The sequence below is a fragment of the Carassius gibelio genome, chromosome B11 (assembly GCF_023724105.1).
Source record: "Carassius gibelio isolate Cgi1373 ecotype wild population from Czech Republic chromosome B11, carGib1.2-hapl.c, whole genome shotgun sequence".
NCBI lineage: Eukaryota > Metazoa > Chordata > Actinopteri > Cypriniformes > Cyprinidae > Carassius > Carassius gibelio.
In genome coordinates this window covers 16,250,732-16,268,893 of record NC_068406.1, presented here as the reverse complement: position 1 = coordinate 16,268,893, position 18,162 = coordinate 16,250,732, and the positions used below count along the sequence as shown (strand labels likewise).

The window sequence follows — 18,162 nt, the reverse complement described above, 5'->3', positions numbered from 1 at the left end:
GTATAAATCTCAATAATAAAAAAAAAATGAAAAAAAAAAAGACTCTTATGACTGGCTTTGTGGTCCATGGAAACAAATGTTAAAATCAAAATTTCACATATTTTCAATCTCGTATCTAACATATTCTGGAAGTATATCGTATTTATGATTCTTTCGGCTCTAGAATATTCTATCAACTCCCATTTTATTCTAAGTGTTTGGATGACTTTCTCCACCCCCCAAAACTCATTGGCTTTTCCCAAGCCTTTAGTGGGAACCCTCTAATTCATTAGTGTAAAGCACACCACTGTCTTGATCGGCGTCAGTGTCAGTGGAATTTCACCGCAAGACATCATGGTAAGTGTGAGACTTGGAGGATGCAGTTTGATTGATAGATCCTTAGAAAGCCATTAATGTCTGTTTGATTTGAAGTATGCTGGAGCTCTGAAAATGCATTCGTGGTCATATGGTAGAAACTTATGTATTATTACTTGTCATAAACCTCAACAAAATATTAAGAAGTCATATAAAATGTGTCTTTTTACATTTCTTTTACATTTTATATGTACATATTTTACTTTCTAAAACATTTTTATATTAATATATATATAAATAGAATTTAAAAGACACATGCTGACCACTTATTATGTGTATTAATACAAAGCCGATAGGGAGAGATGGCTATTTACTATAAATAACTGTAATAAAATAGACTACATAGCATATATCACAAAAAAAAGGTATGTATATTTGAATATACAAATGTTTTTAGATGTGTTAACATGTAAACAGCCTGATTGTCTGTTTGGCTTGCAGGTCAGGATCAGCAACATGGGAATTGTCTCTTTATGCGTAGTATTGCTGCTGGTGTCAGAGATCTGCATAGCAGGTATTACCAAAGTTTGTTGATATATACGGATATATAATGTATTCTTGCATTCTGCAGATATTTGTCTTATGTGAAATTGTTATTATGTAATGGCATCACACAGAAGCAGAGCAAATTTTTCCTGTATACTTAGAATCAGTTCTGTTTCCTAAAGAAATACAGTAGAGTCATTGGTGACTTTTATGGCATCACATGTAATTTCATAAACAGCAGCTACGATGAAATCTGTGCCAACTCGTCTTGTCCTCACCGCGTGAAGTTCTTGAATTTCACAGACCTGTCATATGATAAATGGCTGAACAGTCAGCTGGGCACATCTTCAAAGATAGTGACCACATCCTGCTTGGCACACTTCATACCCCATTCTGACAGAGAGGAAGTCAGCCAGCTGAAACCCTCTGGAAAACGGTTATAAATCAATTCAAAGCCTTGAAAAAGCAGAACAGTGTTTAAGACATGCCAAGCTATGACAGCACGTCGAGGGCCCTCTGTGTCTGTCATAAATTCAATAGGAGGAGCTGATGAGTGTCAACATCACTCTATGGTGTTGATGGAGTCCTGAGGGCCTCGCTCAACTTCAGCTTCAGATACTCTTTGACTGCCCTTACCAAGACTTCATGATCAAGTGACAGAAAACAGTAACTCCAATTAGTCACAGCTCAGCCCTGCAATGAGATTATTGTCTCTCACAAAAAAAAAAAAAAAAGTAGGAAAAACACAGCCAAACTTTATGGGCTCCGGAAACCAGGAAGCTGCCTAAGAGAGCATCAAACGCAGCCGGGCCATTCACTCATCATTATCTCCCCGAGACTCGCAGACTGAGCGAGGATGGGGCTGCCGGACAAAGCTTCTCTGATGACTCTGGCTAATTTAAGATGGAGCTATTTATGACACAAATGCAGCAGGAAGTGAGACTCCCAGCCAGAGGACTGATTTGGCAGATCAATAGAGGAGCCACTGAAATCTTGGCCATGTCTTTCTGTGTCAACTTGAGGTCACTTTTGAACAAACACACACTTGAACAGATCTGAGGTTTTCAAATGTGTTTACTCAGTAGGACTCTGTTTTGTTTATCGACTTCAATCCCTTCAAATTTATTGATGTTATGAACAGGGTTCTGTGATGTGATTCTTATATTAACTACACAAAAGTTTGGGTTCAGAAATTTTTTTTTTTCTTTTTGAAAGAAATGAATACTTGAATGCAGCAAGGATGCATTAAAGATTTAACTTTCTATTCATGGTTTCCACAAAACAAAATATTAAAGTTGTCAACACTGATAATTAGAACAATGTTTATTGAACTGCAGATCAACTATTGAGATTATTATTTCATATTTCTGAAGGATCATGTGACACTGAAGACTGGAGTAATGGCTGCTGATAATTCAACGTTGCCAACATGGATAAATGAGATTTTAAAACATATTAAAAAAGAAAACAGCTACTGTATTTTAAATTGTATAATTCACACAATATACTGTATTTTTGATCAAATGAATGCAGCATTGTTAAGCAAATAAGAGACTTCTTTTAAAACCACACTTTTGAGTGATAGTGTATGTAAATGTATAATCATTTATAATAAATGAAACATATTAATAATATAATGTTTCCATTTCAGCAAGGCAAGAACTGATAGTTACCACCATCAAGGTAATATTAAAAAAGTAAAAAATGATAAAACGTTATGTTATTATGTATTTTCATATCATTTATCATAACATTAATTTCATTGTGTTAATAATTTATTATTTACATCATATTCATTTTGGATTTCAGCAAGACCCCTACACAATGAGCAAGGGCTCGCAGTTGGAAGGCTACTGTATGGATCTGCTCACTGAGCTGGCTAAGAAACTGGGCTTCAAATACAAAGTTCACCTGGTGAAGGATGGAGCGTATGGCCGGCAGGATGAAAGTGGAAACTGGAACGGAATGATCGGGGAGGTTGTTAGAGGGGTATGTGATGAATTTTACAGAAAATTACAAAGTAACACTGGTACTGTACTGATGCATATAAACTGAAACCCAGCATAGCATGAAATCTGAAATCATCTTCATGATATGAATCCTTCCTAAACCTTCCATATATTTTGTTCACAGGAAGCTGATCTCGCCGTGGCTCCCCTCACTCTCACTGCTGCCCGTGAGAAGGCAGTGGGAATGACAAAACCTTACATGCAGACCGGAATCAGTATCCTCCTCCGCAAAGATATCGTTTCGGAGGAGGCTGGGTTTTTTGACTTCCTCTCCCCCTTCTCTGGGGAGACCTGGTTCGGCATCCTGATTGCATACTTTGTGACTGCAGTCTGCATCTGCATTGTGGGAAGGTCAGAGAAAGGAGGAGAACACCACAGACACATAGAACAAGAACCCTTACTTATTTATGACACAAAACATTTTATTATTATAGCTGTAAAACCGTTGTCCAGGATGGTTTCTGAATACGATTCTGAAACTCAGTTCTATATTTGTCTTTTTATGTCAAGGTTGAGTCCATGTGAGTGGAGTCAGCCCGAGACAGAGCCAAATCACTTCACTCTCCTCTACAGTTTGTGGTACGCTGCGGGAGCCCTAAGCCTGCAAGGTAATCATGTATGAATTATGTATAATTGTATGAATGAATTGGCAGTTTTTGTCAACCATATCCCTTATGGCCATTTTGATTTTTTTTTTTGCTATACATTTTGCAATATCTGTGGAATCTTCACCAAATTTAATTAATATCAAGCCTCACAATAATTACGTAGTATTTTTATTAATATTATGAATTACCGTTTGTTCTTATTTTTTTAATCAATTTAATTTAGCTATTTACTTTTGTCATTTTTCTTTTTTTTTTAATAATACTATTTAAGTTAAATTTGAGTTCTTATTTATTTGCAGATGCTTCAACTTAAACTTCAGCTTTTAATGTAATATTTATATTATTTCCGCTTTATTTCAGTTTTCCAGTTTATTTTATATTTTACTATTTAGGTTTAATTTATTTTATAATTTTTTTTTTAGTTTGAGTTCAGTTTTGTAATTTTCATTCAGTGTGTTTTTCATCTAATAGTTATTTTATTTCTGCTTTACTTCAGTTAACAAAAATGTTTTAATGGCTTTAGTTCACCATACTGTTATGATACTGTTGTACAGTAAATAGACATTTAAAAAGATGCCAAACAGGAAGTGAAGCTCTGTCTTAGAGGTGCTTTGGTATATAAAAACAAAACTTGGAAAATCTCATCGCCGTGCCCTTACAGAGTCTGCAAAAAAAAAAAAAACCTGCATCTCCTGCTTATCAAAATATATAAGCAATAATATACTTATATCCTTATATACTTAAAACAGGAATATGTAGCCTTACAATGTATTTTCCACATACTGTATAGTCAGCATTACAAGGTATGGTTCACTGGGGTGCTCTGCCCTTTATTGCTGCCTGCAGCTATTTTTCTATCTAAACTACTTTTCAGCCATTGATAATGGAAGGATAACATAATTTCCTCTCATTTGTTTTGCTTTCTGCAGGTGCAGGCCCTCACCCTAAAGCTGTGTCAGGAAGGGTTATCAGTTGTACCTGGTGGTTGTTTGCCGTGGTGCTCCTGGCCTGTTATTTTTCCAGCCTCAGTTCCTCTCAGGGGCCTGACTCTGCACCGCTCATGATTAAAGGTTTTGAGGACTTGGCTAATCAGGACGTGATAGAATATGGAACACTTGCCGGCTCCTCAACTCTTGCCTTCTTTAAGGTCTGAACACATGAATTATTTCATCACATTTCTTTCAGATTACTCAAATTCATTCCTACCAGATGGTACAGAAAAGTTTTCCTAATGTATGTTCTTTTTGCACAGAACTCAAATAACCCATCTTACCGTCGTATCTATGAGCACATGGAGCGGAGAAAGAGTTTTGTGTCCTCCATGGACGAGGGTGTCCAGAAAGCAAAGGAAGGAAACTTTGCTTTTATTGGAGAATCAGTTTCCTTGGACTTGGCTGTGGCACGCCATTGTGAACTGGTCCGGGCTCATGAGGTCATCGGGATGAGAGGTTACAGCATTGTAACTCCTCTTGGTGAGACAAAGATTTTTTTTATGTAGTTTTAAATGGATGTACACTGGAAAAAGACTATTGGAGTATGTTTTGAATAAAAAATACTAGTCTTAGTTTTTCCTCTCTTACAGGATCTCATGTTAGAAACAGTATCTTTAGTTATTTTTGAAATATACTAAATTTTCAGAGTGAAATTTTAAAGTTAGGTTGTTGTTGTTGTTCAAAGGTATTAAAAAATGTATACAATAAAGCTATAGTTCATCGCAAAATATGAAAATGTATTCATCGCCAGGCCATCAAAGATGAGTTTATTTCTTCAGAGCAGATGTGGAGAAATTTTGCATTACATCTCTTGCTCTCCGAATGGATCCTCTGAAGTGAATGGGTGCTGTCAGAGTCCAAACAGCTGACAAAAACATCACAATCACAAGTAATCCACACATCTCATTCTGACAGCACCCATTCACTGCAGAGGCTCCATTGGTGAGCAGATTTTCTGCAATTCTGTTTTTATAAAGAAACAAACTCATCTATAGCTGGGTTTCACATAAAACATTTAAGAACAAGCACTGTTTTCGTCACTTCCTGATAAACCGGCACTAAATATCACTAAGTAGGAGGAGCCACTGAATATAATAATTTTTATATATAATAAATGACTTGCTTCTAAGAGTGAGTCATTGCTTTCAGAGGTGGATGCCTGCTGTTTGGGAATGCAGTCGTGTAAGGCAGCTCTGGGAGGCAATTATACAGAAATATACTTTGACGATATACTTTGCTAGGACATTTAAGAATGGTCATATCATTTCAAATGCTGTGCAACGAGATCAGTCCACTGTTTAGTCAGGTAATGCAATCCCGTAGCGTGAGAGTCACATGACTTTTTGGTGCGCGTGGAGGAATTTATATGCAAAACGCATTTCATCTCCCATTAATCACATTAACACTTTTTCGAAAAAGTCAAAAACTACCTCAAGCCAGTGTAATTTATTTTTTATTTTTTTTATTTTTTTATGTGATACTTCAGATTAACAATTTTGCATGAACCATTGCTTTAAAATTTACCAAAAAATTACTTTTGGTTGAATTATTTGTCCAAAGAGAGACATAAGACATACTGCCGTTGCTGCAGTTCAGTCTGCAGTAAACGGTTTTAAAGCCACAGTATTTCTGGAACAGGATCTCCAATGCTGAAGAACCTGAGCATCGCCATCCTGCAGCTGAGTGAGGCTGGGGAGCTGGCGTACCTGCGCACTAAGTGGTGGGCCAGCAGCTGTATACCGGATAGTGCCAAAGGCTCGTCTCTGAGGGCCCATGGCATGAAGGGCATCTTCCTGGTTCTGGCTATTGGCCTTGGGATTGGAGTGCTGCTCTCCTTGTTTGAACTCACCTCAAAGTCTCGCAGCACTGCAGGGGAGCAGAAGGCAAGTAATGCCAATATAAACACAAACTAACACATACATCTCAAAGAACCACCATACCAGGAAGAAAATTGACATTTTTCATTGCTGTTAAATTTACTGTAGCACATTTCATTATGTGTTTTTGTTCATGATAATAGAGTCTGAAAATAAACCTGTTCTCATTGATACAGAAATCCTGCTGTGCAGTTTTGACTCAGGAGCTGAGCCAGCGTTTGAGAATGACCAACACACAGGGAGACCAGGAAACCTCAGACAAAAACAAGGCATAAAATGCTCAACAACTCTAATGTAATATGCAAGTCTTACATTGTTAGGTTTGTACATTATCTGGTGCAAGGTATCAATACTATTTCCCAAGTTAGAAAATACAGCTTTTTAACATTTCATATTTTTAACTGATTTATATAAGCTGTACTTAAACTTCAGAGATTTTAATACATAATCTTATTTTCTTTTTACATTTTAATAAAAATTTCTCTACAATGAAGATGCAATGAGACACGCAAAATCTTATGCAGTGCATTGTATAAGATCAATCTTGAAACAATATAGAAACAGAGTTTTTTAGACCAGTATTATGAGACAAAAATGTTAAATGTGAAATCTATTTTGCGAATGAATGACAAAGATTGGAGACAACTGAACAGAGTGAATTAGATTTTTATGTTTGTTAAATGCTGTACATCAGAGGAAATGTTTGTAATAAATTAAAAAATGCAAAGAAAATGTCTATGAAAAGTAAAAATTACAAATAACATATTACAATTGTTCTGTAATTCAAACATAGAAAGCACATAAAATTATATAAAAAAAACAACTTAGTCACAAAAGAGGTATGCATTCTAGCACCATGTATATTAATGAATTAATAAACTTTATCTAACATCAAAGTGTGACTGCATTTTTAACAAACATGAGAAACATATGTTTAGTTTTCAATTCTGAATTGCAGCTTCCAAACTCAAAAGTCCAAGTGTAACATTCCGGGGCCCTTTTAGAAAAAATAATGAATTATGATGGCATGAGTTGATGAGTAAGACTTAATCAAGATAATACTAGTACAAAACACAAATATGTATTTATGTAATTGCTTTTCTTCTTGTAGCATCTGTCCATACCCGTAACTGCAGTGTGTAATTTTATTTCTGTTTCTTATTAGGCTTCACACGCATGTTTTTTTTTTTTCTACAGTGTTGAAGAATCTAAATCAAAAAGAAAGAAAAAATATTAAAATCCTACCACAAATTAACATAATTGAGATCTCTTGTAAACTCAAATAATATTTTGTTTTACTCAACCAGCATGAAAATAGCATTAATTTAACATAATTATTATCATTAAGAAAAGGCACTTTTACTACTTACCTCTGAAAAACAGTGGCGAATGGCAGCGAATCTCAGGCATTTTCTGTTCAAACACAGCATTCATTTCCCTCTGCAGTGTGCCCATTGTCTGCTGCTGGTTGTCAGGGAAACGGGACGGCAGAGTACTCGGGTCAAGGCTGTCCAAACTACTTAGGCTGCTTGATTCACTCTCAGCGGGGCTGTGATTATTATAAAGAGAGGTTTTTGGTGCCGTGTAACTGCACTGAGGGAGAGGGTGCTGGTTGAGGAAGTCTTTCCTAACGTGATGGGGTGGCGAGGGCGGACTGCGTCTCGGGACGCTTTGTGATCTACGTCCTTTAAATGGCGGATCTTTAGAAGACGGTGTGTCTGGGTCATTCACGCGTCTGTTCAGCACAGGGGTTGCAGGAATTGACAATGGCTGCCACTGAGGGTTAAGCCTACCATCTAAAGAACGTCCAATTTATTCCTGAGCAACACAGTTCTGGTGTTAAACGTTCCAGTGGAAGGATCTGGTACTCCATCAGGTACTGGAAGGAAATTTAAGGGTTCACACTCTTGTGTAGGTTCTGACTGAGTTTTCTGACTCTCTTGAGGTTCGTACACCTCAGGTTCCTGCTCTGAATCCTCAGATTTAACACCTGAGATCTGCTTCGACAAGAACTGATTATTCAGTGTAGAAGTGGGAACCTTTATCTTAGTAATTGCTAAGTTTGTAGACTCACACTCCTGTTTATTTCGTTTTGAATCACTCAGCTCTTTGGTTTCCTCAAGGTGTGATTGGACCACAGAAGTCTGAATGTCCAGATCTGAATTGTCTTTTGAATCAAATGCTAAGTTGGTGTAGTCGATAGCCACTCCTGCTCCACCAGAGCATGTGATGGAGGACAGGCGGCGCCGTCGTGCCTCGTGAGATCCTTCTGGCTCCTGAAAACACACCTCATGGGCCCTTCTAAGGGGTTCACTTTGAGCTCCTCTGAGCAAAGATGCAGACTGTGGGGTGCTCCTGCTGTCCTTTGAGCTCACGTCATCACTGTAACGTCTGTTTAGAAAGTCCTCTTTGGTGTAGCAGTCAGCTGAGCCCTTCACCACTTTTGCTTGGTTTTTTCCAGCTCTTTTCCACAAGGAGCTGGGGCCAAAGGATGTCCTTGTGCCATCTTCAGAGGTCTGCATAAGGTTTTTCTGGATTAGCTGCTTTACTGCGTTGCTTGATTTGACCTGGTTATCAATGTATCAGCAAAACAATTTTATAATGGTAGAATGGTAATTAACAGAGAAGTTCACTTCCAGAATGAAAAGTTCCTGATAATTTACTCATCCCCGTGTCATCCAAGATCTTCACGTCTTTCTTCAGTTGAAAAGAAATTATGGTTTTTGAGGTAAACATTCCAGGATTTTTCTCCATATAGTGGACTTCAATTATTTTGGCCTCGAAAAAATACAAAAAATGTAAAAGTAAGAAAAGCATTTTTTGCAGTGTAAAAAGTATATACATTTAAAAAAATATTACCAATCATTTCACTTGATATGACTCTTATTCATAAGCTGGGATTGTGTAGAGCCCTTTAAAGCTGCATTAAAATTGCAATTTGGTCCTTAAACTGATCAAAGTCCATTATATGGAGAAAAATTGCGGAAAGATTTCCTTAAAAACCTTAATTTATTTGCGACTGAAGAAAGAAAGACATCTTGGATGACATGGGGGTGAGTAAATGACCACTTTTCATTCTGGAAGTGATCTTCATCAACAACAGTCAAAATTTCAGTAGCCACTTTAATGCAAAAGAGAAAAGAAATGTAATAAATAGTTACCTTTCCTGTTATGTCATTAATGGCAACATGCACAAAGATAGATGCTTCTTCCATGCCTTCCATGTCGATAGCCTGTGGAACAAGGAAATAATGTAATTTTGGCTGATTGAATTATTGACAAAAATGCAAAAAAACAGCAAATGTTTCAAAAATATACAGCATTCTCTGTCCAATAAAATCACTGACTGTCATATAATTTACCTGGCATCATGCTTTTAAATGCTATGGTTCTTTGTCCAATGAAGTCTCGTCCAATTGGATCATGGTCCCCAACCATAAAGCGTACTAAGGCAATCTGAGGCAGAGTAAAAACAAGTGTCTCCTCCCACATGGGGTTAAAACTTGTTACATGGCCAATAAATGGGAAACAGTTTACATTTAGCTGTCCAATACACTACAGTATGTATTTTTAGTTTTTTGTAAGCTATACATTTATAGGTTACATAATAAAAAATAAAAAAAGATTTGTAGTTCAGTCAAATCACGCGATTTTGTCTCATTCTTTGCAAAATGAACCATTACTCATGAATCTTTTTGCCTGACTCTTTAAAAAGAAAAAGAGTCCTTTGTGTGAGAAACTGACATCATGTGTTCATTTCATATACAGGAAACATGACTTGCTTTTAAACACAATGGAAAAGAAGATATGTGAAAGAAATTGCACAAGACATCGCTCAACACTCAAACACTCAAAGACTTTACCTGTTCTGTTTGAACAATTCAGTTCTGTACTTACCGTTGTCATCTACTACTCTTGTCTGCTGCTTATTGCAATCGATAGGCAATCCAATAATCTCCACTTCCACAAAGGGATCTATGATCTGGACAACAAACATTTAATCTTAGACAGCTTGTTACATTTTATCCTTTACTTTAATTTCAGTGTGAGTGGTCTCACCTCTCCTCTTTTGTCTTTTGGCTTCGGTACTGTAGCTGCTGGCCACTTATTATTTTGAGCACTAGCTGAGATTTCCTGTCTCCTGGCAAATGGTCTTCCAGCATAGGATTAAAGGCACCTCAGGGCAATCATTTTGTGTGGTGAAAAGTGCCTTTCAAAGAAAATTATACATTTAATGCATCAAAGAAATGTGTCTTTTTTTCTTCTGCACACTAGAGGCACCAAGCTACCTTTACACAAGCATTTTGGCTTCAGCACATAGCCGCAGTTTCCATTCGCTGCAAATTTTGCCCTGTTCAGCTGTAGCATACGTCCTTCTGTTTGATAGTTGAGAGCGACTGGAAAGATGAAACAACATTTCAAACAAATGCACGACACAACTGTGATAGGTAAAAAAAAGGCCAGGATCCATTGCTGTTCAAATCAAAGTCATTCATTATTAATGAAAAACAACAGGCTTTGATGATAATTAGAAAGGAAATTATTCATAATGAATTAAAGACAAAAGCCAATTCATACCTAAATGACATCCTGCATTCCAAAAAGGCTGAGGATTGAAGTTGCTAGAATCAACACGGTAGCTGGAAGGGTAGACTGTTAAGAGCTGTCGTTGATTAAAGCGAACTAACTGAGCAGGCTTTAGCTGCAGAATCTGGTTCGTTAGGCTTTCGTTTAAGGAGGACACTTGGCAGCTGCACATGTATGCTGCAACACACAATCAGTTCATTTAAACATATACATCAAGAAAGTTTCTACAGTTTGTGCTCATGGAGTGAATAGGTCACTTTTGTGGACATTATTGAGGTTGCGACTGTGTTTACAGTTGTCTTACCTTGAGTTTCTGTATCGTGAACTCGCACTGACTTTGTGTATTTGACCAGATCAGAGAGGGCACGAGAAAGTCTCATTGTTTTCCTTCGTTTGCAAAGAAATTAGCATAAAACACCAACTATTATTAAACTGGACAGATTAAGATGAGAACAGACACTGTATCACACACTGTGAAAATATTTGTAAGAATGGTTCAAGACAACAATGCAAAATTATGTTTAATAAGAAAATGAATGTTACTGTACAAGTTATGTTTTTAGTTATCATCACAGTTATAGTATTTATAATTGAGACATTATTATAGTTTTTTATCTTTTAAAATTAAACTTGTTTCATTTTTATATTTTCTGTTTTAGTTGAGATTGGGTAAATTTGATTTTTTTTTTTTTTGCATTTACATTTTTGTTTATAATATGAATATATAGTTTTCATTATTTCTTGTTTCAGTTTTGTTAACATTAATAAGTTATTTCAGTTTTAGTTATTTTAATACATCAAGACAAACAAACTGAAAAGAAGAAATGTTGCCTTGGCAACTATAGTTGAAATAAAATATTTTTAAGTTTTTCATACAATTTATCATAATTGAAATTTATTTTATTTGATCTATTTATTTTATTATTTAAGTAACAAGCTGTACATTACTTTAATATGATTTTTTATGGTGAAAATAAGTGAGAAATACAGCATATATGTTAAAAGGTTTCCAGAAGTCTTGATTTGATTTGATTTAAATCGTTTTTTTTTTATATATTTATAATTCTAAGTATTGTGCATGGGGAAGTTATGCTATGTTTTATGTAATTTAATTAACATTTATCAAAATATTAAAATATAGTAATAATGTTGAAAACTTTTTTTTGCTGTGAATTACTGACAACCTCAGATGGCTTTTTTTACTGTACATTTATCTTTTTTTTACAATTCACAGCAAATTCAACAACAAATTTTATCCCCTGAAATACTCACTTGCCATAGTTGATAACCAGGTTATCATTACTGCTGGGAATTTCCTGCTCATTATGGGAGTCGCTCATGACGGGTCTCTTTTTTAACTTTATCCGCTTTTTCTTCTGCAACACAGAACATTATATCACTAATATAATAATGATTTTGTGAGATCTTTTTTCCTAAATTACTGGAAATGTAATACGCCTAGTGAAAGGTCCTTGGAGACCTTGCGCCTGAAGCTGTCCATGAATAATCTCCGTGAGCGTTTCTTTGATTCATCGCCCGTCTCTGGTGCTCATTCGGTGGTCTGTAATCCAGAACACAGCAGTTTTTACTTAAACAATCCAGAGGGGTAATAACCCAATTATTCTAATGTAGAAAAAAGGAAATAGCATCTCACATCTCCATTCATTTGCTCCTCTTCCTCCTCATCCTCTTCACCACTGTCTTCATCAGACACATCTCCTTCCTCTTCATCAGCATCAATGTTTGCTGGCAGCTTCTTTCCCTGGAAAGCACTGCAATGTCAGGTTTTTCCATGATTTAGTCAGAAAAAAAAAACAATTCTACTTCCAACTTCCAAGAAGCACAATATATTACCTCACCTTGACAAGCACTTTGCCTTTTAAAATCTCTGGGGATGGCAGACGTCTGGACTCATTCACATTTATATTTGACAGGTCCAGCTTGTCCTGTAGCACTTCCATGAGGCGCTGAGCCATTTTCTTCTGCTGAAGCACAGTGCAGTGGTTCTCTATAGAAAGGATCGCTGGATATCTGATAGTGGAAGAATTAGTTATTATATTATATTATATTATATTATATTATATTATATTATATTATATTATATTATATTATATTTTTTCATTTTAATTATTTATTAGTTTTATTATAAAAAAATTGTGCTTAGCAAATTGTACTTCACATTTACCACCAATAATAATATTAATGATAATAATTATAATTTCTATTATCTTAAAAAAAAAATGAACATAACTTACTGAGTTTTGGCAAATGCATATTTGTTGATTGGCTCAACAACATCTTTAAACAGGATTTTTGAGGTAAGTGTGTAACCATGATGCACAATCGGTTCTCCATCAGGACCATCCCAGCATTCAACTGGGGAGGCAGAGAAATTTGAAGTAATTTGAAGGATAACATATTTTGTTTAATGACTGTAAGCACCCCGTTAAAATGTATTTTACTTTGACCAACACTTTATCCAAAGAGGCATTGGCTTTGATCTACTGCATGGCTATTAGGTGGAGAGAAGTATTTCTACCTTCCACACAGCGACAGCCAGCCTGAAGCACATACACAGACATATCAACCCGAGACTGAGATAGCAGCTGATCTCCGGTCAGGTAAGTGTTGTGTGATGATGCGATATAGTAATTTGTCGGCGGTTGTGTCATGTCCTGGTTTACTTGATAGTGTTCTGGGTTGAAGACGTCCCCTGCAGGACTACGCATGTAGTTGGCAAAACCTTAGAAAGCAATATAAATGTTGTGAACATCCGATAACCAGATTAAAAGATGAAGCAAAGAAAGAGTCTCTCACCATCAATACCCAGCACCATACAAAGAGCACATACACCCATTACATATAAGACGGTGCATGTCCATCAGAAGACCAGCATATTTAACAAAAATAATTTCTTGAAGATGTGCAAAATGAATCACACCAGCCTTTTGCTCATTTTCCAAGAAGCGTTGGAGGTGGTTGAGGTCCGTGTGCTCTTTGTGGTTGCTGTAGGTGATCATTAGTAAGTAAAGATCGTCAAGATCAGCTTGTAAAAGGTACAGAATTCCTCAAATGTTAATGACCCCTGGTTTTCATCAGTGTCAGCCTCCTGTGAATGCACAGGGTTTCCTTTGAAATGAAAAAATGTGTAAAACGTAAAAAGTATATTTAACATAAATATAATACAATGTGCATGTTTTGGGGCAGTGGTTAAAAGACAAACATTAATTGTCATTGGTTTTGGTGGCGACTGCAGGCAATTACACAATTATTTATTACATTTATTTTGTTTTAATTCAAGTGTATAAATTAGAAGGAGATATTTTAAACAGCACTGTTTGTACTTTTAGTGAAAGTAGTGTTATGGTATTGGTTGCAGTAGAAATCTATATCTCCATTAAGGATTAGAGGCTCTAGAGTTAAGAACTCAACCAGTTTCAGACAACGCCATCTGTTCAAAGTAAACCATATGTTGCTCACTGAGTGTACTTATCTGCATCTTTGCTCATAGCAATGTGGAAGTGTTTTAAACCAGTATAATGTGGAAATGATGATATTAATAGAAAACTTTTATGCCAACTATGCAGAAATAGTAGAATTAGACTTGTGAAAAACACCAGCTAGGAGAATTTGATATGCTCATTAAACTAGCTTGGATGTTTGAACTGTACGTATATAGGCCCACACTACTGTTCAGAAGTTTGGGGTCAATAACATTTAATAATAACAATAATAATCCTTTATTTAGCAAAGATGCAATACATTTATGGAAAGGGGGGAAAGATAATTAAAATGTTACAAAAGATTTATATTTCAAATAAATCCTGTTCTGTTGAACTTTCTATTCAATGAATCCTGAAAAAAAAACATGTGTCATGGTTTCCACTAAAACATTAGGCAGCACAACCATTTTCAACATTGATAATAATAAGAAATTTAATCAAATGAATAAAAAAGGATCATGTGACACTGAAGACTGGAGTAATGGCTGCTGTAAATTCAGCTTTGCTATCACGGGAATGCATTACAATAGAAAACAGTTATTTTCAATTATAATAATTTTTCACAATATTACTGCTTTTCTTTATTTTTAATTAAACAAATGCAACCTTGGTAAGCGTAAGAGATAAAAACAAGAACGGGAATAACAAGAGCTAAAAGAATAGCTCTTTTTTGATCGTTTTTTCCACCTGTGGTTCGGACTTGAACAAAGCATTTTATTCGACAGAATGATCTTCAGAGACAGTATTGCTGTGAAAATGCTTTCCAATCCAGATGTTTGCACTGGTTATTTATTAAGAACTATGAGATCAAATGCGGCTTGTGCACATGTATACCTTGAAGCTACATATGGTAATGTACTCCTAAATGTTGCATAAGCTAACTTTTATCAGACATATACATTTAAAATGCATTATCTTTTTCTTCTCTTTTTCAAATTCTGGTTCAAGAATCATTTGCTTTCAAGAACGAAAAAGTAGCCAATCAATGACTATGCTCAAGTAGCGTGCTATCTTTCTATTCTCAGTACTGCTTCAGTGTATCTGTGTGCACTCTATATGAATGTTATGTACTGTATGCAGAATACCCAGATACAGAGCAGAAATACTTACTGCAATACTCAACTTGAACTTTCATTTAGAGGATGACAAATGAACCAGATGTAATATATCAGCCTTGATTTTCAACATCTGTTTCTTGACTCATTGTTTGATTGTAAGACATCAATTCTCTTTCAAAAGGAAATACACAAACAGCAAATTGCGCATGTCATGTGATTTAATGTCGTGTGGAAAATAACAAGCACGTGTTGGTGTGTCTCAGCAGAACAAGCAGGTTTCCATGTGACTCACTTTAAGCTCTTTCATGTTTTCTGGAGGGCCTCCAGCGGATGCAGCATCTAGATAAAAGAGGCGCACCAGAGCCTTGGATTTTCCTCTCAGTTTAATCATTTGAGATCCGGCCTGCATGCTGCAAATGCATCTCTCCACTGCAAAAGCAAATGAGGACTTTAATTATTAAATATTTGGTTGCTCATGCACTCTCAGAAAAAAAAAGGTACAAAAGCTGTCACTGAGGTGGTACCTTTTCAAAAGGTACACTGTTGTACCTTTTAGGTACTAATATGTACCTTTATGGTACCTATATGGACTCTTTAGGTACAAAGGTGTGCCTTTTGAAAAGGTAACGCCCCGGTGACAACTTTTGTTCCTTTTTTTCTGAAAGTGTGTGATAACCAAACTACTATTATAACTATCCCGGACATTTCCTGGCTGGGATTTCTAAATATCCTAAAACGTCCAGGGTTAGCTTTGTTTTACAACTGATGTGCTCTACAGTCCACACAGACATATGTACGGTATGCGTATTCATTGGGGTAAGTGATTAACGACAAAAGTTTCATTTTGGGGTGAAGTATCCCTTTAAGGGCACCCTACTCGCCTTACATATTTTTAGTCATATTAATTCCTTCAGTCATTAACGTTTTTATCGAGTGCACCTTTAAGAAAATCCTTTGAATGTCAGAGTTTAATTGTTCAAGCAGATATATCAAGTATATTCTCAATCAGATTACACAGCTGCGTCACGCACACACAGGTCCATAAGGGTGTTTTCTGTCTGCAGGCATGCATCATGGAAACAGTACTAAAATGATGCAAACTCTTACATAATGAGATTTTCTCATTAAAATAACTTTGTGGTATTTTTATGGAAAAGAAAAAAAAATCCCAAAAGAAAACATTTCCATTCTGTTTAAGGCGATATAGTACAGACAGTAATACACTATTAAGCCTAGGCAATCCATATTACTATAAAAAAAAAAAAAAATCATACTTTCTGTGTATATGCCAGAATGACACAGTAATGGATCAGGAGTCACTAAAAGTTACTTTTAACAGTCAAGTCAGGGCGTTTTCAAAAAAGTTACTTTGGAGGAGCGGATCAAGGTCATGTGATGCAGTCTAATCTCTGTGGATTGTTTGTGTCCATATGCCGCCGTGAGAAAGGACATTGCCTTATTATTAAAACTCATATTATGTTAAGTTTAATTAAAAGTAAGTAACATACAAAATTACTCTAAACGTAAAACTGAATCAAGTATGAATCAATAAGATTTTAAAATGGCAGAAAAGCTGCAGAATTACACCCAGCACAGTTAGATCATTTATCAATTGTAGTGATAAAAAGGAGAGCAAATATGAGATTTGGTATCTTCATTCATTCAACAATACTTCCCCCTGTCCAGAAGAACTCCTCAGCCAAACGTGTTATGGCATCTTTCTGCCATAGATAGGTGAAGTCATTACAGAAGGAGAGGGCGATCTGAAAGGAGAAGGTGACCTCCTCCTCCCAGGACTGGGGGGATGCCTGGTGAGAGATGGTGAAAACAGGACTGGAGATGATGGTGCCATTCCTGGAGATGTGTTCATTACTGCAGGACTCTTTTGTGGGTATAACCTAGACCTCTGGTCATGTCCCTCGCCCACCGTATTAGTCCTGTTACTCATAAGGTCAGCTTTCTTCCAACCAGCGAGACAGGGGTTAGTAACATGATGAGCCAACACTTCTTAAGGGTAGCAACGTGCATGTGGACAGATGATTTAATTCCAGCTGGCACCTCTGTTTGACTGATCCTCTTAGTGACTGACCCTCCCTCTGGTCCATTGACAGTGAGTTTTCTTCAGATACTCCAGTGTGAGTGCTCAGTTGAACTGCTGTTGTGGACCGGCATGCTGTGGCTGCAGGTTTAGGAAGAACTGGAGCGGGAAGAGGAGCCACGCGTGTCAGCAATCAGTAAATCTCTAATCCAGGATGAGGGGAAGGCATTACTTGTACTGGGGATTTTCATGTCTCATTGGTCAATTTAAGGAAAAGGATAGGGGACGATATATAATAATGCTATTAAATAATGCTACTAAAGTAAAAACATTGCCAGTTAACATGGAAGCATGACATTCATTTCATCATCTTTTTTTGTTTTATCATTTATCATAGTTTCTTGAAGAATCTCTGAGATTTTTCGGAGAAGTTATTTTGGATTTAATCTTACTCATTTCTTTCCCCCACAGATTTTTTCATATCATTCCAGACAGACTGGATGATGGTGATATAGGATCTCTGTGTGGTGCACTGGCTGATGTCAGACTCCTTGTGCAAACTATTTTTTATGTTTTTTTGGCCTTAGACGTTTGCACAGTAGTACACGCACATGCACTTTACATTTAAAATGCTGCTATCAAATCTAGGC

At 36.3% G+C, this 18,162-nt stretch overlaps 1 protein-coding gene and 1 pseudogene across 1 annotated transcript; one reads left to right on the top strand and one right to left on the bottom strand.

The window, feature by feature from the left end:
• Positions 1-221: 221 nt before the first annotated feature.
• Positions 222-7,222, top strand: si:dkey-183j2.10 (probable glutamate receptor). The gene is made up of 10 exons (XM_052569053.1): positions 222-336; positions 796-868; positions 2,492-2,523; positions 2,650-2,829; positions 2,974-3,200; positions 3,360-3,457; positions 4,387-4,604; positions 4,710-4,929; positions 6,088-6,332; positions 6,503-7,222. The coding sequence occupies exons 1-10, from the start codon at positions 334-336 to the stop codon at positions 6,599-6,601; spliced, it is 1,395 nt and encodes a 464-aa protein (XP_052425013.1). The 5' UTR covers positions 222-333; the 3' UTR covers positions 6,602-7,222.
• On the bottom strand, positions 6,987-17,422 carry LOC127967957 (1-phosphatidylinositol 4,5-bisphosphate phosphodiesterase eta-2-like; annotated as a pseudogene).
• Between the last annotated feature and the right edge of the window lie 740 nt (positions 17,423-18,162).